The sequence below is a fragment of the Myotis nattereri genome, assembly GCF_964212035.1.
Source record: "Myotis nattereri genome assembly, chromosome: 17".
NCBI lineage: Eukaryota > Metazoa > Chordata > Mammalia > Chiroptera > Vespertilionidae > Myotis > Myotis nattereri.
The window spans coordinates 25,403,049-25,430,542 of NC_138092.1; the positions used below are offsets into that span (position 1 = coordinate 25,403,049).

At 39.2% G+C, this 27,494-nt stretch overlaps 1 protein-coding gene across 2 annotated transcripts in view; it reads left to right on the forward strand.

Moving 5' to 3' along the window:
• The window catches only part of DEPTOR (DEP domain containing MTOR interacting protein), a 125,296-nt gene that overhangs the window by 62,271 nt on the left and 35,531 nt on the right, over positions 1–27,494 (forward strand). For both annotated transcript variants that reach the window (XR_013997093.1, XM_081111509.1), the window contains exon 4: positions 166–344. Coding sequence is in view for 1 of the 2 variants with exons in the window: in XM_081111509.1 (XP_080967635.1) it covers positions 166–344 (179 nt within the window). In the remaining variant the exon portion in view is untranslated. The remainder of the gene's footprint in view (positions 1–165; positions 345–27,494) is intronic.

Here is a 27,494-nt window from a genome sequence, read left to right on the forward strand (position 1 = left end):
AGCAGATCCTTCTCTTAAAAATTACATTTGTGGCAGCACATGACAGCCATATCTGTCTGTCTGACAACTTTGCTGTGATGCCACCCAGAAGCCTATGATGTAGGATTTCAGATGAGCTCTTTTCCTTTTGTATAGGTTTATTTTTTGTCCCTTTTTCCCTCCCAGGCTGATGAGCCCTGAACACACACTCCTGCAGCCCCGGGAAGAGGAGGGAGTCAAGTATGAGCGCACCTTCATGGCATCTGAATTCCTGGATTGGCTGGTTCAGGAAGGTGAGGCCACCACAAGGAAAGAGGCAGAGCAACTGTGCCACCGGCTTATGGAGTATGGCATCATACAGCATGGTGAGTGTATGGGTCAGTTTTTGCTGTGGTAACAAGCAAACCTGAAATCTTGTGGATTACCACCATAAACATTTACTTCTCACTCATAGGTCTATAAGTCAACTGTGCCTCTGCTTGGGCTCAGCTTAGCTAGAGGTCAAGTTCCATGCCTTCTCATTTTGGGACCCAGGCTAAAGGAACTTCCACTCTTTGGGATATATTATTTTTACAAATGAGGGAAGAAGCTAAAGAGGGCAGGCAGATCCTTGTAGCATCTCTAAAAAGTTATATTTGATATGATTTAACATTACTCCCATACCCAGCTGACTACAGGAACTAATCTGGTCAGGTCTGAAGGGGAATTAATGCCTCTCACAATGTTGGTTGTGGGAGAATGAAAATTTGCTGAAACGGAGAAGGGACTTAGGGGAACTGGGTGGAAAATGTGAAGTACAAATTGATAATTGCAAAATATTCACAGGGGTACAGCCTAGGGAATATAGTTAATAATATTGCAATAACTATGCATGATACCAGGTGGGTACTGGAAATATCAGGGGGGAACACTTTGTAAAGTATATGATTGTCTAACCACTATGCTGTATACCTGAAATTAATGCAAAATAATATGAATGTAAACTTTAATTGAAAAATACATTTTAAATTAAAAAAGAAAGAAAATTTGCTGAACCATGCATGGTATGAGCTGCCACAGTGAAGGAGTAATCCAAATGACCTTCATAAAACTTTCACTTTCCTTTTTGGGCTGAATCATAATGATGCAATATAACCTATGGCTAAGAACTATATTAGTTATCTATTGCATAGGAAATGACACTAAAACTTAATGGCAGAAAATAATAAGAAATAATATTTTCTCACACAGTTTCTGTGGGTCAGGAATTTGGGAGTGACTTAGCTGGATGGATCTCTCTTGAGGTCTTCATGAGGTTGTAGTCAAGATGTCAGTGGGCTGTGGGACATTTACACTATGAAATACTATGCAGCTATAAAAAAGAGGGATTTCTTACCCTTTGGGACAGTATGGATGGACCTGGAAAAAATTATGCTAAGTGAAATAAGCCAATCTGAGAAAGACAAATATCACATGATCTCACTTATTTGTGGAATCTAACGAACAAAATGAATTGACCACCAAGATAAGATCCAAAGTATGGAAGCATGAAACAGACTGACATACCTTGATGTGGGGGTTAAGGGGACAAGAAGACATAAACCAAAGAACTTATATACTTATATGCATAGCCCATGGACATGGGCGATAGGGTAGTGAAGACCTGGGCAGGGCCGGGGAGGGGAGTAGGGGCTGAGAGGAGGGTGTTAAAAGAGCGGACAATGGGAGATATCTGTAATACTATCAACTATATATATATATATATATATATATATATATATATATATATATTATCAGTGGAGCTACCTAAAAGCTTGACAGACTGGATGGAGGATCTACTTCCACAGTGGCTCACTTGTGTGCCTAACAAGTTGGTGCTGGTTGTTGGCAGGAAGTGTCAGATCATTGCTGTGTAGACTTCTTCATAAGGCTGCTTGAGAATTCTCATGACATGGCAGCTTGGCTTCTTCTAGAGGGAGTTGTCCAACAGAGTGCAAGACAGAAGCCACAGTGTTTTCTAACTGAGCCTAGAAAGTCACACACTGTCACTTCCTCAGTACTCTATTGCTTACCAGGTCAGCTCTATTCAGTGTGAACACCAGGAGGCAAGGATCATTGGAACCATCTTGGAGGCTGGCTGTCACAAGAACATAATCTCTGGAACACCAGCTCTACCAGTTATTAGTTAATTACCTCCTGTCATCTGTGAAATGGGAATCCCTGCATAGAGTGGTTGCAGGAGTATATGGGATTAGATATAAAATACTTGGTTCAGTGTTCTGTTTTTAATAAGTGCTCAAAAATTTATTAACATAACGGCAAGGTGTAGGCTCAGAATGGTGAGAAAAGGGCTGGGAATCAGACAGGAATTTCAGCCTAAGACAAGTTGAAAGGTAATACTTGAGACATTCTTCCTTTGAACTCCCTGCCCCCTCTTCTGTGTAGACCTAAGACTTCTCTTCCCAAGGCTAGGAAGATAACAGCGGAATTATAGAGAGAGATGAAAGAAACTTTTGAAATTACTTGGAGCTGTGTTTTACAAACAGCAGATTGCAACTCTTTCTTTATTGGGCTATGAAATAAATTTAGAAAGCCATTTCAGCAATAAAAATTATTTTAAATAGACTAGACTAGACTCTTACTACTCAAAGTGTGGTCCATGGACCCAGAGTGTCACTGGGAGCATGATAGAAATTCAGACTCTCTGATCCTGCCCACGTTCTGCTGAATCCGACTTATATTTTATTTATTTATTTAATTTTAAATTATTTATTGCTTAATGTATTACAAAGAGTATTACATATGTCTCCTTTTTCCCCCCCGCCCTTGACAATCCCCTGGCCTCCCCTACCCCCCAGTGTCTTATGTCCATTGGTTATGCTTATATGCATGCATACAAGTCCTTTGGTTGATCGCTTACCCCACCCCCCGTCCTGCCCCTCAACCCTCCCGGCCTTCCCGCTGTAGTTTGACAGACTGTTTGAGGCAGCTCTGCCTCTGTATCTATTTTTGTTCATAAGTTTATAATGGTCTTTATTATCCATAAGTGAGTGAGATTATGTGGTATTTTCCTTCATTGACTGGCTTATTTCACTTAGCATAATGCTCTCCAGTTCCATCCATGCTGTTGCAAATGGTAAGAATTCCTTCTTTTTTACAGCAGCATAATATTCCATCGTGTAGATGTACCACAGTTTTCTAATCCATTCATCTACAGATGGGCACTTAGGCTGTTTCCAGATCTTAGCTATGGTGAATTGTGCTGCTATGAACATAGGGGTGCATATATCCTTTCTGATTGGTGTTTCTGTTTTCTTGGGATATATTCCTAGAAGTGGGATCACAGGGTCAAATAGAAGTTCCATTTTTTGTTTTTTTAGGAAACTCCATACTGTCTTCCATAGTGGCTGCACCAGTCTGCATTCCCACCAGCAGTGCTTGAGTGTTTCTTTTTCTCCACATCCTCTCCAGCACTTGTCGTTTGTGGATTTGTTGATGATAGCCATTCTGACAGGTGTGAGATGGTACCTCATTGTTGTTTTGATTTGCATCTCTCAGATGATTAGTGACTTTGAGCATGTTTTCATATGTCTCTTGGCTTTCTGAATGTCCTCTTTTGAAAGGTGTCTATTTAGGTCCTTTGCCCATTTTTTGATTGGATTGTTTATCTTCCTTTTGTTAAGTTGTATGAGTTCCCTATAAATGTTGGAGATTAAACCCTTATCAGTGATAACATTGGCAAATATGTTCTCCCATGCAGTGGGCTTTCTTGTTGTTTTGTTAATGGTTTCTTTTGCTGTGCAGAAGCTTTTTATTTTGATGTAGTCCCATTTGTTTATTTTCTCTTTAGTTTCCAATGCCCTAGGAGCTGTATCAGTGAAGAAATTGCTTCGGCATATGTCTGAGATTTTGTTGCTTTTGGATTCTTCTAGAATTTTTATGGTTTCCCGTCGTACATTTAAGTCCTTTATCCATTTTGAGTTTATTTTTGTGTATGTTGTAAGTTGGTGGTCTAGTTTCATTTTCTTGCATGTATCCGTCCAATTTTCCCAACACCATTTATTGAAGAGACTATCTTGACTCCATTGTATGTTCTTGCCTCCTTTGTCAAATATTAATTGAGCATATTGGTTCGGGCCGATTTCTGGGCTCTCTATTCTATTCCATTGATCTATATGCCTGTTCTTGTGCCAGTACCAGGCAGTTTTGAGAACAGTGGCTTTGGAATACAACTTGATATATGGTATTGAGATCCCACCTACTTTGTTCTTTCTCAGGATCGCTGCAGCTGTTCGGGGTCGTTTTTTATTCCAGATGAATTTTTGGAGAGTACGTTCTAGGTCTGTGAAATATGCCGTTGGTATTTTAATGGGAAGTGCGTTGAATTTATAGATTGCTTTGGGTAGTATGGACATTTTAATGATGTTGATTATACCAATCCAAGAACATGGTATGTTCTTCCATCTGTTTATGTCTTCCTCTATCTCTTTTTTCAATGTCCTATAGTTTTCTGAGTAGAGGTCTTTTGCCTCTTTAGGTAAGTTTATCCTAGGTATCTTAATTTTTTTGGTGCAATGGTAAATGGGATTGTTTTTTTAGTCTCTCTTTCTGTAAGTTCACTATTGGTGTATAGAAATGCCACAGATTTCTTGGCATTAATTTTGTATCCTGCTACATTGCCGAATTCATTTATTAAGTCTAATAGTTTTTTTATGGAGTCTTTAGGGTTTTTTATGTATAATATCATGTCATCTGCAAATAAGGACAGTTTTACTTCTTCTATTCCAATTTGGATGCCTTTTATTTCTTTTTCTTGTCTAATTGCAATGTCTAATACTTGGATTGTTGTGTTTTCATTGTCATTAGTTTCCAGGATGTTTTTAATTTCTTCTTTGATCTCATTGGTAACCCAATCAATATTTAATAACATGCTATTCAGCTTCCAAGTGTTAGAGTATTTTGGGTTGTTTTTATTGTAGTTTATTTCTAATAGTATGACCTTGTGGTCTGAGAAGATACTTGGTATGATTTCAATCTTGAAATTGGGGAGACTTTGTTTGTGACCCAATATGTGGTCTATTTTTGAAAATGTCCCATGAGCACTTGAGAAGAGCATATATTCCATGGCTTTGGGGTGAAATGTTCTGAAGATATCAATTAAGTCCATCTGATCTAGTGAGTCATTTAGGATTGCTGTTTCTTTGCCGATAGAGGATTTATCCAGTGATGCCAGTGGTGTATTAAAGTCCCCTACTATGATTGTATTGTTGTCGATCTCTCCCTTGATATCTTCCAGGAGTTTCTTTATGTATTTGGGTGCTCCTGCATTGGGTGCATATATGTTTATCAGGGTTATATCCTCTTGTTGTATTGATCCCTTTAGTATTATGAAGTGGCCTTCCTTATCTCTTGTTATGGACTTCACTCTGAGGTCTATTTTGTCAGATATAAGTATTGCTACCCCAGTTTTTTTTTTCATTTCCATTTGCCCGAAAGATATTTTTCCATCCCTTCACTTTCAGTCTGTGTGAGTCCCTTATTCTGAGATGGGTCTCTTGTAGACAGCAAATGTATGGGTCATGTTTTTTTTATCCATTCATCCACTCGATGTCTTTTGGTTGGAGCATTTAGGCTGTTTACGTTTAAAGTTATTATTGAAAGGTACTTGTTTGTAGCCATTTCTATTTTTTGTGGCTGTTTTCTTTCTGAGCTTTTTATTTCTTCTTTTTACACCAGTACCTTTAGCATTTCTTGCATTGCTGGCTTGGTGGTGATAAACTCCCTTAGCCTTTTTGTCTGTGAAGCTTCTTATTTCCCCTTCAATTTTGAATGATAGCCTTGCTGGATAGAGTATTCTTGGATTCAGTCCTTTGCTTTGCATCACTTTGTAAATTTCCGTCCATTCTTTTCTGGCCTGATGTGTTTCTGTTGAGAAATCATTTGATAATCTAATGGGAGATCCCTTGTATGTAACTTTCTGTCTCTCTCTTGCAGCCTTTAAGATTCTCTCTTTGTCCTGAACATTTGCCATGATAATTATGATGTGTCTTGCTGTGGGTCTTTTCGGGTTCACCTTGTTTGGGACTCTTTGTGCTTGTGTGACTTTTTTCTTCCCCACCTCAGGGAAGTTTTCTGATATTTCTTCAAATAGGTTTTCTAAACCTTGTTCCTCTTTCTGTTGTTCTGGCACCCCTATTATTCGTATGTTGTTTCGTTTCATGTTGTACCATAGCTCCCTTAGGCTCTCCTCCTGTCTTTTAATTTTTTTCTCCAATTGCAGTTCAGTTTGGGTGTGTTTTGTTTCCATGTCTTCTAATTCGCTAATTCGGTCCTCCGCTTCTTTTAGTCTACTGTTGAAACTTTCAATGATGTTTTTTATTGCAGCTATATCACTCTTCATTTCTTCTTGGTTCTTACATAGTTTATTGATTTTTTCATCCGTTTCTTCTTGATTCTTGCATAAGTTGTTGATTTTTTCCTCCATCCGGTTTATGCATTCTAGGACCCTTAATCTGAATTCTTTTTCTGTCATGCTGCATGCCTCTGTTTCACTTAGCTGCTTTTCTGGTGAGTCCTCCTTTTCTTTCCTTTGGGGGTTTCTTTGTCTACCCATGTTTGATCTCACCGACATATCTAGATGTTGAGTTGTTCAGGGGCTGCTCCTTAATGTGGCAGTGGCTCCTCGGGCTGTGGTTGCTTCTCAGGTGGTTGTGGTAGCAACTGCTCCTCAGTTGGCAGCAGCTCCTCTGGTGGGTGCTGTTCACAACTGTGGTGGGTCCTCTGGCTGGTGCGGGGAGGCTTCACACACAGCTGCTGTTCCTCAGACAGAGGATGTGCTGATCACGAGGCTTCTGTTCCTTGGATGGGGGCAGGCTACACACACAGCTGCTACTTCTTGAACTGGGGCGGACTGCTCACATGGCTGCTGATTCTTGAATGGGGGCTGGCACATGCTGCTGTTGTTCCTCTGATGTGGTGGGCTGCTTGTGGGGCTACTGCTCCTAGGACCAGCTGCTGCTCGTCGGACAGGTGCAGGCTGTTGTGGCTCTGCTCCTTGGACCGGTGCGTACTGCGTAGGGCTGCCGCTCCTCGGAAGTGGGCGGTCTGCTTGTATGGCTGCTACTCCTCAGACCAGGGTGGGCTGCCACTGTTCCTCGAATGGGGCCGGGCCGCTCGCAGAACTGCTGCTCCTCGGAAGGGGGCAGGCTGCTCACACAGCTACTGCTCCTTGGACAGGGGCAGGCCACATGAGGCTGCTGCTCTTAGGCTCAAGGCAGGCTTCTCACAGGGCTGATGCTCCCTGGACAAGAGCGCGCCGCTCACGTGTCTGCTGCTCACGTGGTTGAAAAAATAATGTGAAGAGAAGTAGGATATAAAGGAACAAACAAAAATAAGGAGAACAAAGAAAGAAGCAAAAAAAAAAAGCAACAAAAAAAGGGAAAACAAAGAAAAAAGAAAAAAAAGCTAACAAAATAATAATAAAAAAATAAAAATGAAAAATAGATATTTCATTCCTTTGGCTGGCTTAAGATCCCAGTTTTCTGGAATGTCTGTGATTTTGTTTTTGTTGTTTTGTTGCTGGGACTGAAAGGCCCTCTATAGGCCAGACACTGTTAACTCCCAGGGACTAATCAGATGATCTTAATCCTTCATCTCATTCAGGTGGAATCTGGGTGTGGCTGTATTCCTTGCCTGGGGCCTTGTAGGGAGGAGTTATAGCCTCAGGAGAAAATGGCTGCCTAAGTCTTGGGCTCAATTTGCTGCCACCTCTCCTGGCCCCCCTTCTCTCCCCAGATTCCACTCGTCCGCACCTTCTCCTGCTCTTCAGCAGAGGTGAGTGTCTGTATCTGAAATGTCCTATGTACAGGGTTCAGTGAAAACAAACAAACGCTGGCCACGGAAACGGGGAAGGCTGAGTCTCTGTAAACTCCTCTCTTACCGGCACTGCATGGTCTGGTCAGCACTTCAGGCTGCCCCTTTTAGGCTCAGTCCTCCGTAATTACAGAACCCAGATCTCAAATGCCCCGGCGCCAACAGTCCCGCGGATCTCCTTTCCACAGCCAGGGGCTGTGTCTGTCCCAAGAGACGCGGCTGTGTGCCGCGCACGGTCTCCCTCTGACCCTCTGGGCTCAGAGGTCTGGCAAACTTTCCTGCTCAGATCCCTGGTTTTTACCTTTCCAGGGGAACTCTGCCCTTCCCGGCTGCAAACTGTCTCACCAGCTGAGTATACTTCACCAATTCAGGGTGGGTGTTATTAGTTTCAGCTGCTCACTCCATTTGCTCCGGGACAAGACCTGGGACGTGTCTGCCTATTCCGCCGCCATCTTGTTTCCTGACTTATATTTTAGCATGAACTCCAAGTGATTTGAATGCCCATGAAAGTTTGAGATGCCCTGGACTGGATTTAACTAGAAAATATCAGAGCCTATTTTATGTATTAAGGTTAAGTATTGTTTTGCAAAACTTTAATTTTAGTTAAATACACACTCTATAAGCATATAGACATGTTCATGTGTGTATTGATTAGCAGCATAAAAACTGTGTTGGTGTCAAGTATTTTTAAAGCCATTGATCTAGAGGCATTGGTTAGAAAGGCACTTGGTGTATTCCGGGGGGTTTTCTCCTATTCAACATTGCTTGGTCAAATTCATAACTGTTTATTATGGCCTAATATGTCTACTACTGAGTTAAGTTCACTGTGAGTGGAAGGTAGATAGAAAAGTATAGTGCCAGTGTGGTACCTGGCCTTAAACAGTTTATAGTCTTTTGGGGGATAATAAGATGAATATAGAAGCGATTAGAGAACAGTGGAAGATGTATTATATATTTTTCACTCATTCATTCATTCATTCATTCATTCACTCATTCAATACTATGTCAGTCACTATTCTAATAATTTTTACACATATTAACTTATTTAAGCCTATTAAACTCTTTGAGGCAGATATTATTTTTGTTGTTGTTAAATGTAAGTGTGTGTGTGTGTGTGTGTGTGTGTGTGTGTTAAGAACACCTAACATGAAGCCAATCCTCTTAACAAGTTTTTAAATGCACAACATAGTACTCTTAACTATAGGGCAAGTATTCTATCATCTCCATTTTGCAGATAAGGAAACAAAGACACCAATAGGTTACATAATTTGTATGAGGCCAATTGGGTAGGAATTTCCAAATGGATATTACTGCTAATACGTGTGAATGCAGAGTTGGTTGGGATGACGGAGGTTTTCGACAGTGAAAAATGGTGTGTTTGGGTTGGAGTTAGTTCTGTTGTTTTAGCTCCAGAAAGAAAACTTAGTGGCACCAAATTCTAGGAGAAAACCAACCCCTTCTGCTACAATTTACTGACTGATACTGCACATCTCAACTTCAGAGAGAAGATAGAGGATGCCATGAATTGTTTCTAAATGATTTCCAAAGAGTGAGTAATTATACTTCAATTACAGCATAAGTGTGTAATGCTATAAACATAAATGCCGTAAAATCGCAATGGAAAGAATAAAATCCAGCATTATTGGTAGCAGATCTTAAGCCACAGAAGTTTGCTTTCCTTGGTTTTAGGAGGATTGAATATTCTCTCCATATAGAATTCAGAGTTTCTAAGGGAGTTCCAGTTTTCCAGAAGTTCATTGCTAGATCTCAAGTTCTAACCGTAAGCTAGGCAAATATGGCCACCACTTATGTGTATGTTAGAGCTAATGATTAATGCTATGTAATGTCTTAAGCAAAGCTCTGAATTGTCTATCTAATGATTAATTTCACAGGTTAAGCATTAAAGAGAGTCATCCTTCATACTTTGAGTAGATTTCTGAGTAAGAGTGGTTCCCTAGATTGAAACCGGTAGACGTAAAATCAGGCCCACTTATTAAACCGTAACTAGCTTCATTTATAAATACTGAATTATGCTCTATAATTAAGGCAGCACCAGTTAGATGAATAATTAACTGGTATGCACATGTGTGTATCTATCGATATATATGAATGTATATATATATATGTACATATTTATGCTAATATATGTATGTTGGCCATGTATGTACATATTTATCTAGCTGTTTCATTCATTGAGGTTTACCTTTACCAGGCACTGGACTAAATACTTTATAGATTTTAATATATTATGTATTTAATATGTATATGCTTCACATATATGACATATATAATCATATTAAATCTTCAAAGCAATTCTATGATGTTGGTATCATTATTATAGTTTTACAGTAATATAACTGAAGTTCAAAAACCTTCTAGATATTTACCCAAGGTTGCATAGCCACCCGTAATTACCAGTCATTGTGCCTTAGAAATTTTCTTTGGCCCAGAATGTGTATAATCAGGTGTGGCTGCCTGACACACTGGAATGAACATGATCTTTGGAGGGAGACAGGCAGGATTTAGGTCCCAGCTCTTTCACCTATTGAGTGGTCATGTCAACATCTCAACCCTTCCATTCCTCAGGTTATTAAATTTATGAAATTAGAGTCACACTGTATACCTCTACGAATTTTTTGTTTTGTTTTTGGAGAGCCTATGACCACCCACATGTACTGGAAGGACTCAACATATAGTTGGGCTCATGGCTAAGATTTATGACAGTTAAAGGATACAAAGAAGGATCCACAAGGGAGAAAGACATACCAGGGGTTGTCTGGAGAATCCAGGCCCACACTTCCTCTGTTCTCCCTCCCAGGGCCACACTGATCTTGTTCCTTCCTTCAGCAGGGACATGTCTGCCAGCATTCCAGACTTTCAGAAGAAAGCACATAAATCATGGTGTTTGCACAAACCTGCTAGGCAGGCTGGTACAACAGAACCCAATGCCCCAGGTGGACAAAGTTGCCTTGTCAGGTAGTAACTTAGGGACTCTGCGGGAGGCCAAGTTCTCAGATGCTAGTGTCGGGCCAGCTCCACAAGCAGGCCCTTCTGATTCCGGGCAGCTGTGGTAACTCTTTCTTGCATAGACTTGCTGTCAGGATTAATGATAGTAGTTGGTAAAGCTTTTAGCACAGTGTCTACCTCTATGGCCCTCCAATGCGAACATTGCATGTAATCTGATCAATTCTGAATAACAGTTAAAATTTATACAGCTACTTATACACCAGCTTCTGTTCTAACCACTTTACTCATTTACTCATTTATTCCACTCAATAACTCTGGGAGTTAGATATCACAATTCTCATGTTTAAGATGAGGTTAAGTAACTTGCTGAAGACAAGCGTTTATAAATGGTAGATTGAAGATTCAAATTACTAAAGAAGACTGGGTGCTAATTATGAGCTGCACTAACCAGGAAAAAAAAAATCTCAACTTGTATTGCATCAGCTCACACAGTCTGGCAGATATTGCACCTATAAAACTGTTAGCCCGTAAAACATACAAGATTCTTTCTGCAAGCAGTCATCCCTAGGTACCTTGAGAATTTTGTGTAACTGTTGCAAATGTGATGGACATATTTCTGTATTTACATAAACTCTCTCCTTCAACTGTGTTAGCTGCTATGCAGCTATCTTATCCTTAAATGGAGGGAGATGGAAACCAGATAGTCACGTGGGGAAATTGCTCACAGCTGCAGCAGCTGACCCTGAATAATCGGGCTACTGCTGCTGTGTCCAGGCGTATAATTTCCTCTTTCAAAGATTTAGTCAGAGCACTTCAACAATTTCAACACTTCATCAAGCCGTCTTTCTTTTTCTTTTGTTTAAAAAATATATTTATATAACATTTTGCAAGACGCAAAGCTGTTTTACACATATTACCTTTTTAGTCCTCCCAGCTGCTTGAGGGTGGTTGTGATGGTCCCATTCTCCCTTGGAAGACAGTAGCTGAGACATTGGCTGTGGTGGCCATGAAGAAACATGGGGCTATAAAGAGAGCGAGATGCTGGGTCCAGACAGGAATTACCCATCTTTCCAGTTATGGAAATCATGGACAGAGTTCTACCTAAGCCTGGAATAGCCAGGCCAAAGAAAGAAAGAAAGGGAGAGAGGGGGAAGGAGGGATGAGAGGAAGGAAAAAGGGAAAGAAAGAAAAAGCACAGATGTTTGAGGCTAAAGTAAAAATTGCAGCTTGCCCAATTTGAAAAAAAAATATTCTGACACTTCTTAAAACAGTAAGGAAGGCTTTGTTCAAGACTGTTGCAATACGAGTATTGCAGAAAGGGAGGTGAATACAAGAATAGGTGGGGATTCATAGCTGCATAGCAGGGTGAGGTGGTCAGTGGATGGAATTTATTAATAGGAGGCAGCATGGGTAGGGGGATTCTTGCTAAAGGCAGATCAAGGACTTAGACATCAAAGATGGAAGGTAAGGAACCTGATCAAGAATGCTCAGATATCCATGGTGGGGGATTCTCATAAACTGACTTAGCAGAATTCTTTGCTAACACTGACCTTGAGGATCCAGGTGCCAGAAACTAGTGACCAAGGGGAAACCATTTGTAGCCACCTACAGCCAGATAAATGAGCTCTAGCTGTTTTCTGCTTCTACAGTGGCTATCTCCGGGATTAAATTCTAGAGAGTGACTCTGATTGGCTGAGCCTGGGCAGGTAGGTGTTGTTCTACATATATATATTTGGAGGAAATTCTGTTACAACAGAGAAATGAGTGCTTAGCAGACTAAAACAACAGACAGATGACAGACTTTTTTTTTTAACTGCTATTAGTTTATTTAGTCCTCCTCCCAAATTAGTGCACTTGGTATTGTTACCCCTGTTTTAGATGACAATGTTGAGGCTTTTGCAACTAGCATAATCATTCTTAGCTCCCACATGTTAGACTCTGAATAGAAAAAAAAATATTAAGACTAGGTAGAATATATTTTCTTAATCTGCCTTCAGTGATGTTTTAAACACAATCTTATGTTGGCAGCCTTAATCTAAATATATATATTAGTAGCCCTACGCACGAATCCGTGCGCCAGTAGCTTGCTGCCACCCTCCTGTAGCTCTCCGCCCGCTGCCCCGCCCTCCTTAGCTCCCCCCACCCCCTTCCCCCTGCTCCCCACTTGTAGCTTGCTGCCCCACCCCCCTGCTGATCCGTGATCCGGTTGTTATGCAGTCAGTCGTTACATAGCAACCATTTGCATATTACATCTTTATTATATAGGATATATATATATATATATATATATATATTTTTTTTTTTTTTTCTTCTCAATTTAGAATTTCTGGGAATTTTCCTACTGTGCCCTGGGATATGGTTTGACTCTGTTTTACTTTTTTGTTATAGCTGAATCCAAAGCAGCAAGGCAAATGCACACAGCCAGAAAGCTGTTGCAATGTAAACATAAGGGAACAAGGTTGCTTGTTAGTCAAGGGCTCCCATGTTGGCACACAGTATGGTGTTGATTTTGGTTAAAGTAAAACAGGTCTGTAGCTGCACCAAGCTTTACCTTATAGAAAGTGTGAAGGGAATGAGAGATGCCTTATCTGATGTAATCTGCCAAGATAAAGAAGTATTATGCATAGAGAACAAAGGTCTTTTGTGAACAGTGTCAATATTTCTCTTCTTACTTGCCATCCTATAATTCTTTGCACGTGTACAGAAACCGATCTAATAGATACAGACCGTGTGTGTCTGTGAAGCCTGGGCTCCTACTCACCCCTGCCTCACTCCCGTCAGCTTGTAGCTCAGTGTTCCCTGTCGTACGTCATCCTCAGTTTGTCCACACACTAAGTTTTTACAACACAATGGGAAGTTTTAAAACACCAGCCCACAATCTATGCGATTGAAGTGTATCTAAGGTATGCAATTGTGTCTTTTAAAAAATATATTTTTATTGATTTCAGAGAGGAAAGGAGAGGGAGAGAGAGATAGAGGCATTAATGATGAGAGAGAATCACTGATTGGCTGCCTCCTGCATGCCCCACACTGGGGATCAAGCCCACAACCCAGGCATGTACCATGACCGGGAATCGAACTGTGACCTCTTGGTCCATAGGTCAATGCTTAACCACTGAGCCATGGCAGCCAGGCCCCAATTGTGTCTTAAGTGCCCTGTTTGACTTTCTGTGGTCATGTAAGGACTCAGTGGGATTTCAGTGGTCATTTTTAGTGGGACATAGAGGCTATGGTCTCAGGTTTAGTAGAACCTATCAGGTGGATTGGACAGTTCAGACTGCTGATTCTGACATGCCTTTCCCTTTCTCCTCCTGGTTGAGAAGCACTGTGGTGGTATCAGTTCTGGTTATTTATGGGTATGAGCTTGACCATAACACTCAGGGTGGGACTGGAAAGTGGGACAAAAAGTTAAGAAACTCTCCTTTAAGAAATGAAACATCTCCATTCTGTTCCTATCACAGAAGATTTTTCCTAGCTCTGACCTTGTGCCATTCTTGAGTGAGCCTCTTGCATCGGCCCCTTCCCTCTTGGAAGCTGGGAAGTTTGGTCCTGAATTCCTGTCTTGGCCCCAGGCTCTCCTTGGGCAGTTACAACGATTATTTTTACAACCATTTCACCCTCGCTGTACTGCTGTCTCTCTTGGTTCTTCCTCTTGCAATTCTCCCACCAGCCACTTCCGGCTCCAGAGTCTTCTCTGCTCTCTTTAACTCAGTTTCTCTTAGCCAATGTGCCCACCAGGACCTGCTATATTTCATTTCTCACTCTCTTATCTCAGAAATCTTTGTTCCCCTGTGGCCAAGATTCCTGAAAGTTTATGGAGGAAGCACCTTGTTAGTATATTTGCCGGTGCCAGTTGGGGACCCCAATAAAGCTGGGTGCTACCCACACACATGTCCGGAATGGTGACAGTTCTCCCTTCACCAGTGATTTCACCGTTGTGTCTTCTTTCTCTTCTGATTTTTTAAATATTTCCTTTGATTTTTAAAATATTTTCACAAGTCAGAAATCGCTGACTGCCATCATTGGCTGTTCTTTTGCCCAGAAAGGAGTTACTTATTACATTGCCCCAAATTCAGGAGCAATAAAGTCCTGGTCTTCCCCATGGGATCCTTTGGATTTGTGCTGGCAAAGGATGGATATTATTCATGGTGCATTGGCATGATTGCAACCCTGTCTTCCAGAGAGTTCTGGGTCCCCATATGTTGATTGATTTTACTTATTTGGATAAAATAAGTTATTGTAATTTATTTTCCACAGGTAGGAAAGTGAGGCCCAGGGACTGTCCAGAACCAGTTCTGTCAGGGGAGAAAGAGCTGAGTTGCCGGAAGGCATATTCTCCCCGCGTGACTTTCAGCGTAAGCATTCTTGGCCTCTGAGTCAAGCATGTTTTTCTAACAAGTTGTGGTCTGCAAATGAATAGAAAGTATTTGTCTTTTAAACCTTTGATTTCCTATCTCTCAACCTGAGTTTGGAACAGTGTCAGGACTGTGTTTTGCTACAAATAACAGAAAGCGTAGTAATGGCTGTAATGACTACTGTGGGGAATCCTGGGCTGACAATGAGGTGGGCATGGGCTCCATCCACCTCTCTGTCCTGCTGTTCTTTGTGGACTTAGTGTTCTGAGTGTGCCTCATGGCTGTGCTTAGGGCAGAAAGAAGATGGAATGACAAAGAGATAAAGGGTAAAGGGCATCACTTAGCAAGACTTTGCTTTTTATCTAGGAAGGGATGCCCACCTACATGGCATGGGCCAGAGCTATGTCTCTGCTGGAAGGCAGTCAATGAATCAGATGCTCTTTGGCAAGTATTGGCTGCTCTGAACACATTATAATGGAGGAAGAAAGGGAGAGTGGGTTCTGGACAAGCAGTTGCCTTGTTGGCCACAAGGACAAATGTCTTTTTTGTTAAGTAACTTAGTGGCCTTCCCTATGAAACATGAGCTTCCAAGGAACGGTTTTCTTCCTGCACACACTGAGTTCCTGGTACCTCTAAGCTAGATTTAAAATAGGCAGGTGTAATAATGTGAATATCTTAGGTTTGACCATGCTTATATTAACATCAGAGGGTGCTGGGTGAAGGGTCTATGGGAATTATCTATACTATCTTTGCAGCTTTTCTATAAAGCTAAAATTATTCCAAAAGTAGAAAGCTCACTGAAAAAAAAAGGGAGGTGAGATTTTTCCTATATTTTCTATTTTCATTTTTGGTTTTAAAAGAAGGTGAATATATATATATATATATATATATATATATATATATATGCCTAAGTGACTGAACGACCATTGGATTGGTTGCTATGTTGTTCACTGACCACGGGAGGAAGACTCTCAATGCAGGAGCCATCCGTCCCCTGATGGTCAGTGCACTCCCACAGTCAACCTCCCAGGACTGGCCAACCTTCCGCAATCCCTCCCCTTGGCTGGCCAACCTCCTGTGGCCCTTCCCCTCAGCCAGCCGGCCCCCCTTTCCCCAATCATCCCTGATCACTGGTCAGATGGAGAGACCTCACCTGTGCATGAATTTGTGCACCAGGTCTCTAGTAAATAATATTTCTGAATGTCTGCTTCTTTCTTCTTTGAGGATCTAGTTACTTCATTTCCTAAGGAACTCCTGATAAATTACTGTGCAGTAAAAGCACCAACAGGATAATGCACTGGTTCTCAACCTTGGCTGCACATTAGAATCACCTGGGAATCTTTTTAAAATCCTGATTTCTGGACCTCATCCTCCGGAAATTCTGTTTCTTTGTTACTAATGTTGTGGCCCCACCCCATAACAAAGAAACAGAATTTTTGGAGGATAAGACCCAGAAATCAGGATTTTAAAAAGATTCCCAGGTGATTCTAATGTGCAGCCAAGGTTGAGCACCACTGGGTTAATATGATAACCTTTCTGGGAACAATACGCATCCTGGAATGAGCCTTTGCTGGGCTTTCACACCCAGTGGTTCCTGGGTAGCCTTTTACTCCAATACCCCATCATCACATTGTGTATCTTTCTCTGAGTTATTCGCCCTGCTGAATTTATCTGGTTTGGGTAGGATGCCTCCCCCCCCCCCCCACCCCCCTACCCAGACCACCTAGAATTGCTTCCAGACCCTTCCCCGACATAGTCTGTAAAGGCATGTACTTTGGAAAGGAATCCTTTGGGCATGGACACCCTGGGCCCTTGACTGGAAGCCCATATATGGCTAACCTTAATTATCTCTGTGAACCAGAAATTCTCATGGGCTCTATGTTGTTGCCTTGTTCCTTCATTCGTTTTACAGTGAGTTAAATTGAAGTTCAGGGCAGTTAGGTAACTTAGTAAAGAGTGAAGCTGGTGTTCCACCCAGGGCCATCAGAGGCCATGGTGGTGTTTGCTGTGTTATCGCTATGTTCTTGTAATAAGCAATTCCACAGTAATAAACATTTTGCTCTGGTGAAGAGTTTTGTAGAAAACATGCCCAGCCAAATCACCTTCTGTTACATGGAGACAATAATAAACGAAGGAAAAGCAGACTCCGTTTTCTTGTGTTTGTAAGCTCATCTGCCTCCACATTTGGCATTATTACATCTTTGGCTGGGAGACGGTATAGTGAGGCATTAAGGGATGAGATTCCAGAGTTAATTTGTCAGTATTTCTGTCTTGGATCTTTCAGTTTATGACTTTGGGAACTTGGGCAAGTTTACGTTGTATAATCCCTAGTTTCTCACCTGTAAAATGGGAATAGTTAGATAGCTCTCTCATTGCATTGCCATGAGAACTAAATGATATAATCATGCAGTGTGCTTAGCACAGGGCCTGGCACAAAGTATCCCTCAATAAATAGTAGCTGATTACTATTTTCATTATTATCATCAACATCCTCATCATCAGATGCTGTGGCGGCTAGAGCTTAATATAAGTTGGATGAACTCACCCATTATTGGTCTTAGACAGTACATGCTCTCTGCTGAATATATGCTTGTTATATAAACCAACACAGAAGTGCTTTAATTAGGCCCTTGGATTCATGCCAACAACTCCAAAAGATCTAGAATAGAGTCATAGATTTCTTTTTTTAAAATATATTTTTATTGATTTCAGAGAGGAAGGAAGAGGGAGAGATAGAAAGAAACATCAGTGATGAGAGAGAATCATTGATTGGCTGCCTCCTGCACGTTCCCCACTGGGGATCGAGCCTACCACCCAGGCATGTGCCCTTAACTGCAATCGAACCTGGGACCCTTCAATCCACAGGCTGACACTCTACCCACTGAGCCAAACCAGTTAGGGCAGACTTCTTTATTTGAATTATGTATCTGAGGTATTCCATTTGCCAGACAACGTAAGTTTATTTTTAGAACTCTCTGCACTTACATTCTGAGCTAGTCTCTGAAAAACAGTCCTATCTCTGCAGAAACATGCCCTTTGTTCTGAATTTCATCACTAATGACAAAGGTTCTAGTCTTTGGCATGCACCCAGCTGTTATTTCATGATGTACAGAGAAGAATAAAATATAATCTGACCTTCCTTCTGTTTATTACCTTTATATTCTAAACTGTGTAATCATGTCGTGTTTTGATTTTCTTCCTGCTATCTTTTTTAAAACAAAACATTTGTATCTTTCAGTTACATTTGACATGAAATATTATATTAGTTTCAGGTGTACAACACAGTGATTAGACATTTATATAATTTACAAAGTGATCACCCCACTAAGTCTACTATCCAGCTGACACCATACATAGTTATTACAATATTATTGATCATATTCCTTATGCTGTACTTTACATCCCCACCTGCTATCTTTACTGAAGTTACTTTGAATCCTTTTCCTCTTTTCCTCATCCTGTCAACTCTCTTCAATCAATTAAAAAAGTGTAATTAGGTTCTAACTTTCTAAATGTGAAGTGTTTAGTAATATCAGTTAATAAGACTTTTTACCTTAAAAATAATTTCCTGCTTTCATATCCTCTTTTTAATGTTGTCAGTGCTCAGGAAGTAATTATTTTAGTTCTCTGACTCACTGTTGACATTGCCTTTTGAAGAGTTTAGTCCCAAGCCCTCTCCTTAAGTGGCATAGGCACTTAAACATAATTGCTTAATGTTCTTGAATCAAGGACTTTTGTTGATTTAGGAAACTGGGCTCTTTCAACTTCTGCATCCCTTTAGGATGGTTTGAGATGGGTGGTTATGGCCTTAAGTTCAGCTCAGATTTTCTTTGTGTGTGTGTGTTAATCCTCACCCGAGGATACTTTTTCCATTGATTTTTTTTCTTTTCTTTTCTCTTTTCTTTTCTTTTCTTTTCTTTTCTTTTCTTTTCTTTTCTTTTCTTTTCTTTTCTTTTCCTTTTCTTTCTTTCTTTCTTTCTTTCTTTCTTTCTTTCTTTCTTTCTTTCTTTCTTTCTTTCTTTCTTTCTTTTTGGAGAGAGTGGAAGGGAAGGAGGGAGGGGGAAAGAGATAGAGAGAAAGAGAAACATCCATGTGAGAGAGACATATCGATCAGAGATATATTGATGGGTTGCCTCCTGCATGTGCCTGACCAGGCTGGGGAATAAACCTGCAACCTAATTACATGCCCTTGACTGAGAATCGAACCCGAGACCCTTCAGTATGCAGGCTGAGACTCTATCCACCAAGCAATACTGGCCAGGGCTCAGATTTTCTTTTAAAAAGTTTTAACCTTCTGTTGTAGTTAATTCTCAATTCATGTTTTCCATCCAACACAGGATTCAAAAGCATAATATTAGTGTTTTTTAGTCTTGATGCTATTTTTCATATGCAACATACTAAATGATATCCGAGACTCGAACTCTCTAGAAACTGTGATCTAGCAGGAGCAGGGAGGCCAAGGAGTGCGCATCGTCCCTGGACGGGTGAAACAACTGAACACTTTTATGTTGTTGGCGGGGAAGTTGCAGCATTTTCACTGCATTATTTGCCTTTTAGAAACACTAAGTTAGAGAACTAGGTCTTATCCTGGAAGTTTGTTGGTACTCTTACTAGTAAGTAATGTCTATAGTTCTTAAGTTGTCCTTTTAGGAGGAGTTACAGGGATCAGGAGGAGATAAGAAAGAAAGCAAGACAGCAAAGCAAGTGGTAGCTTGGAGTGACATCCTTGGTGGCCCAGAATGATCCTTCAACCACCACTGTTCACTGGGTGAGGTGGTGAGCCACACCCACCTCTGCTGCTGTGGAATGTGGTGATGTTAGGATGCGAATCATGGCAGCTAGTGAGGATCTTCTCTCTAAGGTGACCTTGAAGATGTTTTAGCTTTTTTTTTTTTTTTTTACCTTAATAATAATTGCTAACATTTATTGAGCTCTTACTGTATGCCAGATTTGTGCAAAGTATTTTTCTTGTATTATCTCATTGGAACTTCACAATAACACTATAAATAGGTAATATTATTCTCTTCATTTTACAGAGGCAGAAACTAAGGTATAGAGGGTTAGTTAACCCAAAGTCACACAGCTAAGGTTTTAGTTTCTTAAGGCCATTGTAACAAATTTCATAAATTGAAATTTTCTCTTGTATAGTTCTGGAGATTAGAGTCCCAAAATCATGATGTCAGCACAGTTGGTTCCCTCTGGAAGCTCTGAGGGGCAATCAATTCCGTGCCTTTTTCTTAGCTTCTTGTGGCTGCCTGCAACCCTTAATGTTTTTTGGCTTGGAGTTGCATAACTCCCATCCCTACCTCCATTTTCACATGGCTTCTTGACAGTACTTAGCAGTTGTAGTCATGACCCCATCGGCCTCATCCTTGATGACCTTTCTTCTTCCTCTTTATAATAGTGATTATCCTTGTTCCCCTGTCTGTTTCAGCCCTCCTTTTACTCTACTAAATTGTTTATGTGCTTCCCAAATCTGAGACCACTTTTTTTTTTTAAAGTTTTCATGATGTGCTAAGGAACTGCTGATGTCTGAACTTTCTCTACCCCCCAACCCCCACCCCAGCCTTATCACACTGTTGGATTCAGTCTGCTTGTTTCATGATGCCCGTTGTGTTATGTCATTTGCCAGAAAACATTTCAAGGATGGATGAAAGAATGTGACCTTCCTGCCTCTAACTAGATAAGTAGCCTAAAATGTCTTTTATATTCAGCTAAGCTTGTAGGCTCAAGATGATAAGTTTTCATCCTTGGACTATATGTGTGAGTGGAACCGAAGCCAATTTCCTCCCTTTTAGATAATCAGCTTAAAAAATGTCTTTGTGTTTGCTAAAAATCACCCGAATAATTTTTAAGAGAAAAATGTAGCTACATTATCCACAAGAAGAAGAAGATATCTGAGCTTTATCCCTTTATTATTTTGGTAGATTCTATGACATTTCCCTCATGCTTTCTGAAAAGTAAAGGCACACAGTGAATAAGGATCTGGTTTCTTTTACCAAATAGCAACAACATTGGGAGTGTAGTGCTTCTAGAGCCCCTATTTTCCTAAACAATAAGATCCTTCTATATTTACATTCTTCAGCTTTCAGGCTATGTCTGTTTTTCTTCCTACATTATGTCTCATTTAATAGCAAGACAAGCCCCTAGAGAATTCCCCCCAATGCAGCAGGGAAGGCTTGGAAAGTCCCAGAAAATTAGAAATTGGATGAGTACAAAATTTGTCAGTTTTCAATTACAGCTGATGATAAGAGTTCAACTAGAATATTAGATATTAAATGCCAGCTTTGAACATTATCTGTTCTTACTTATGTCTTCCTGTTTAGAGATTAAAATTCTCAAGGAACAAAGACTGAAATTTGTTAAATTATATATGTCACAACGTTTACTACAATATAAAGGTCCTGTTTAGCATTGAGATCTGAGAAATGAAGAATTGGAGCAAGCAAAATTTAGAGACAACAATTACTGTTCTCCTTAGTTTTTATTTCCTTCTCTTTAATCCCTCCCCACCCCCAGAGCTTAGGTTATTTTTTCTGTGTTTTACTAAGACCAAGTTGACTATGCAACAAAAGATTTTTGTATTTAATGTGGAGAATGCCATGTTGAAGTGTAGAAAGAATCAACTCTTTTCTCTCTTTGGAATATAAATGGTATATCATTTAGCCATTGTTTTGTTCTTGAGACTCTACATATGTAATTTATGGCTATGTAAAAAAAGTCTTTGGCTTTCTTAATGTAGTTACTTTCTAAAATTTCTTGTGTCTTAACTCATTCCTTTAATTCTTGCTTTCTTTTGACTTCTGAGATTTAAATATCTTCTAGTGGGATACTTGCCAGACTTGGATATCTGGTTAAAATTTCATATTTTTCACGACTGAAGAGGTGACAGAAATACTCATGGGAGATGGACAAAGTGTTCTTTGGAAGAAAGGCAAAAAAACAAAAAAAACAAAAACAAAAAAAACAAAACAACCAGAAGAAATAGGTTCTATGCAGGAACTTAAATGGCCAAAGGCTGAAATCAATTTTTAGGAGCCTAAGAAGAATACTGTTTATGTCAGATGTCATTTAGAATCTCTTTCATAAATTATCCCATCCACAGCAAAACTATACCAAAAAAAAAAAAAGAAAGAAAGAAAGAAAAGAGAGAGAGAGAGAGAGAGAGAGAGAGAGAGAGAGAGAGAGAGAGAGAGAAAATGTGAGGCTTAAAATGGTTAGTAATTTGCCAAATAACAGCTAGTAAAAATGGCAAAAATGGGATCAAACTGAAGTGGTCTAAGGCTAGAAACTTTGCTTCCCATTGGGTGATATTATTTTATAACAGTTATTTGGCACAAGAAAGTTTTCAATAAAGTCCCAATCTAATTGGTTTGATCTTGTATGAAATAAAGTGTTTTTTAGCAGACATGGTTATTGATGAGCCTGAAAGGATGAACAAATGAAAGTGTCACATTCCAATCATCCTGCTAAAATAGATAGCTGAATCATGTGCACTTAGTAGGTGTTCAGATTATTGAATAAAGGAATGGGCGTTAAGCGTGACTGATTGATGCTATAAAAAGATATCTCCCTGCACTTTTTCAACTTTTGTAATTACAGTGATCTATGTTATACCTAGGGCTATCTTCAGAGCTAATGTTGAAACTCAATGTTTTTGTCATTAAACTTTTAATGGAGGGGGGGGGGGAGGACATTTTTAAAAACAAAATGATTCAGTGAAAACAATGCAAGTGATGTAGGCAATTGTCACCTGGAGCCCTTTGTTTCACAGAGTGTGGCTGTTCCCTGGGCACCAAAATCTAGATAAGTCCTTGAAATTTAAGTGGGGCACTAAATATAAAATTGAATTCCCATAAACCAAATGGAAGTCTATCATCAATAGATGATAACAGTACAAACAACAACAGCGGTTATAAAAGCTACAACTTATTTTACTTTTAAAATGTAATTTTATATTTATGAAAATATAGTTAATATACAATATTATATTAGTTTCAGGTGTATGACACAGTTATTCAAAATATATATCTCTAACAAAGTAATCACCACAATAAGTGTAGTAACTACCATCTGACATACTGGTAAAGGTACAAATTATTGAGTTTTTATAGTCTGCTTGACAGTTTGCTTAACAAGTAGAGTATAGTATCTCACAGTCCTTGTTTTTTCTGATCTGGTCACCAGTTAAGGTTAAATACACTATTGTGGAGAGAATGTGATGAATAAGGACTACTTAAATATAATTCTTATTCTTTTTTTTTTTTTTTTTTTTTTTGCTGCCTGCCTTCCTCCCTCCCTCCTTTCCTCCTTCCCTCCCTCCCTCCTAAATATAATTCTTGTATCTTATCTCAAATGGTATGTTTACTCTGTTAGCTATCAGGGGTGTAGAGCTGAGGAGGCAGACAATGGAGAAAGGGTATGAATGAAACTCTAAGTGGGTAATTAAAACCTGAGGAGGTTAAATTAGTAGACAGATTTCTACTTTAATTAAAAATATTTTTAAAGCCCTTTTATATGTTATGGAGTTTGGATTTAGAGTGCTTTTCTGGATTTATTTATACCAGAGTTAATGTTTTGTGCAATTTACTGTACAAAGAAAAAACAGTAGATGTCAATAAATGTATACAGTGCTATGTATTTTCAGGCAATAATTTAAGATACTGTTGCCTGACTCAACTTTTTAAAAAATCACAATAAACCCAGCAATGGTTACTAGAAATAAAAACTTAACCAGAAAATTTTATTATAGCATTATTGAATGTAGTGATGTGGAAAATTTATGTACAACTTTGACTATCCACAACAAGCCATTATTTGTAGAGATCATATCAAAATGTAATTGGCTTATCTTTGATCCAGGGTGCACTCATTATCCCCTGAATCCAAGAATGTATTACTTCCTGAGAACATGCAGAACTACCAATGAATTAAGTGTATTTATCTTTGTGGCCAATGTTATTCATTTAGCCAAAATGAATAGCTTATCACCATTTAAAACCTATCAAACACCCATATGAATCATTAGGTTAAATATGGTATACTCTCTTAATAGGGACCACCCTTTCTGAGACTCTAATATTCATGTAATCAGAAGACTTATTCATTAGCAAATGTGGGTGATAAATACAGTCACAATCCTAGATTGCATTTGCTGGTGTAAACTTAGAAGGGAAATTGTTTGTGAAATACCCAAGGAGGCTGCTGAATCAGTTAGTATTATTGACAAAGGAGTTAATATGACACTTGATGGGTTGCATTAGATTATCTTCCTAGTGGTTTGTAGAATTTTGAATTTCACAGTCCAAAAATGATTGCCAAGAATGAGTACTTAAAAAACAACAACCCTTCTATCTTTTGTAATTTTTCTGTGTTTTACCATCATTTCATAAAATACTGGACAAGAAAAGTACCTGGCATGTGGTCCAACTAAGTAAGTGTTAGTTGAATAGATGGATGAATGAATGAACAACAAAGTTGTTATGATATCATTTCAGAAGAAAGTCTTTAAATGAAATATGCTTAGTTATAGAAAAGAAACCTAAATGCATTATTCTTAATGTTCCAATTTCTCATGCCCCAGCAAACTCTTCATGACCTACCGTCAGCCTACAAATTGGTTTGGGGGAACTGCTATATAGACTAGCAACTAAGTAGTCCACAATTCACTGTATTCTGGGCATGCTGCTCATTCCTCTGGCCACCCACCATGACAATTCCCTTCCAGCCATTTACTGAGCACCTCAGCCAAACACATAGTAGTCTAGGATTTGAGATGCCAGAATGATGAAGACAGAATCTGGGCTCCCAAGTGACCTCCTTGGGGAAAGAGATGTGCTCCCCTATCATCAACATCCCCGCCCCCCCCAACCTCCCATATTACCTACAATGTGGTGTCCCAAGAAGATTGCCCATTGCTAGGTGTGTGGGTCACAGAAAAAAAAAAAAAAGGTAAATTCTATGATGAATCTGGGAGTGTTTCATAACATTTTACTCTAACTTTAGAGTCTTAATCCATTCTCCTGTGGCCTATGTTTCTAGGTAAATATATTGCTTTGGGTTCAGAAGTCTTAGCTATGTGGCCTTGGGCAAGTTACCAAACTAACTTAAGTCTTAATTGTTGCACTGTAAAATGAAAATAACAGTAATACCCATGCTACGGAGTTATTGTGCAGATAATGTAACATTTATAAAGTGCTTAATACAGTGGTAAATAATGAGCTGCTCACTTTATTATTATGACTAAAGTTCAGCAGAATGGGCTAGAGAAGGCAATGAGTGGACATTGGGCTTTCATGGGACATTGGTGGGCTGAGATGACAGAGCACCTGTCACAGAAACCAAGAGGAAACTACATGTGACCACCTGGGTTGTGTCGCAGGGTAATGGAAAGAGCATTTGATTTGGTGTTGAGAGCCGAGTGCTAACAGTGTCTCTTCCACTAACCAGTTGGGCATATTGTCTCACTGTCTTTACCTTTTTTTTTTCTTTTTTTTCCAAAAAAAGGAATTATATGATATTTAATGGAATATTTAAAAAATGAAATGATCTTTATGATGCAAAAAAAAAAATACTGAAAGCAATCTAAAGACTCAGTAATGGAGGATCACAGTACATCTTTAAAAAAATTATTCAAAACTTTCACCGTGTAAGACATAGGAGTCTGAGCCATCTTTTCTACCAGAAGGAATCTTTTAAGGTTCTTTGTTAAGTTGCTGAACTTTTAGCTTTTCATTCTTTGGAGTTGATTGTTGATTTGGGTTTTTCTTCAATGCTCCCAAACAAGCTTCTTATATGTGTGCATTTATTTTTCAGTTAGTGACAATTTTTAATGAATCTTGTTTCACCCATAGGTGAATTTCCATAGCACTTTATGTATAATTTCCTTAGGACACTTGAAATTTCTATCTTGTACTATACTAGTAGTTACACATGAGCATGTTTTATTTTCTGCTAGACTTTAAGCTTAACTAGAGCAAGAATTTGTTATGTATTCCTAGCTCTTTGAGTAATGATGATTTTTTTTTACATGATTGGCCTCTAGGTATTCTGACTATAAATGGATAAGAATGCATCAATATTTAAATACTGGAAAAGGGTGGAGAATGTTCCTCTCCATCAAGTTTGGTATTTGCCAGCCCTGTTTTTTTTGCTCAACATAATTAGGTAGGTAGATAGAAAGTTAGATAATTCTGTTTTGTTCAAAACGGAAGCTTTTCTATATTTTTTAGTTTTAAAAAATGAACATGTAAAACTTTTTTTTTATTAGAAAACTAAACTATTTTCAAAACTGGAACTGGATTTAAAGGTGCTAATAAATTCCTTCATCCCAATTTTCATTTATCTTCCACATTTAAGCTCTAAATAAATAATATGCATAAGACATTCAGGCATGCATCTATATTTACGAAGTGTTGCCATTTTGCCAGTTCATACAAAGTGCACTTTTCCTCATGTTTATATAAAGAACTGTTTTAAAAATTGTTATTTTAAAATGCATATAAAATGGTTTCTTAGACACGACACCAAAAGCACAAGTGGCACAAGAAAAAATAAATTTAAAAAGATAAAAATAAACATCATCAGAATTAAAAAGCTTTGTGCTTCAGAGAGTACCATCAAGAAAGTGAAAAGACAACTCACAGAATGGGAGAAAATATTTTGAAACAATATACCCAATAAATGGCTCGTATCTAGAATACATGAAGAACTATTACAACTTAATAATAAAAAGACAACCCATGAAGAGAATGAGGAGCCAAGTCACAGAATGGGGGAAAATATTTGCAAAAGACATACTTGAAAGAGGACTGTTATTAAAAATATACAAAGAACTCAAAACTCAACAATTAGAAAATGAACAACCTGATTTAAAAAAAATAGGCCAAAGACTTGAACAGACATGTCACCAAAGTAAAAATACAGATGGAAAACAAATATATGAAAAGACGCTCAACATCATATGTGAAGCAAATCAAAAAGATTTGATCACTATACACCTATTAGAATGGCCCAAATCCAGAACACAGATGATGCCAAGTGCTGGAGAGGATTGGAGCAGCAGAGGCTCTCATTCACTGCTGGGGGAATTGAAAGCCTTACAGCCACTTTGGAAGATGGTTTGGCAGTTTCTGATAAAACTAAACAGACTCTAACCATATGATCCAGCAGTCATGCTTCTTGATATTTACCCAGAGGATTTGAAAACTTATGTTCACACAAAAGTCTGCACATGGATGTTTATAGCAGCTTTATTTATACTTACCCAAACTTGGAAGCAACCAAATATCCTTCAGAGGGTGAATGGTTAAATAAACACTGATACATCCGTACAATGGTACA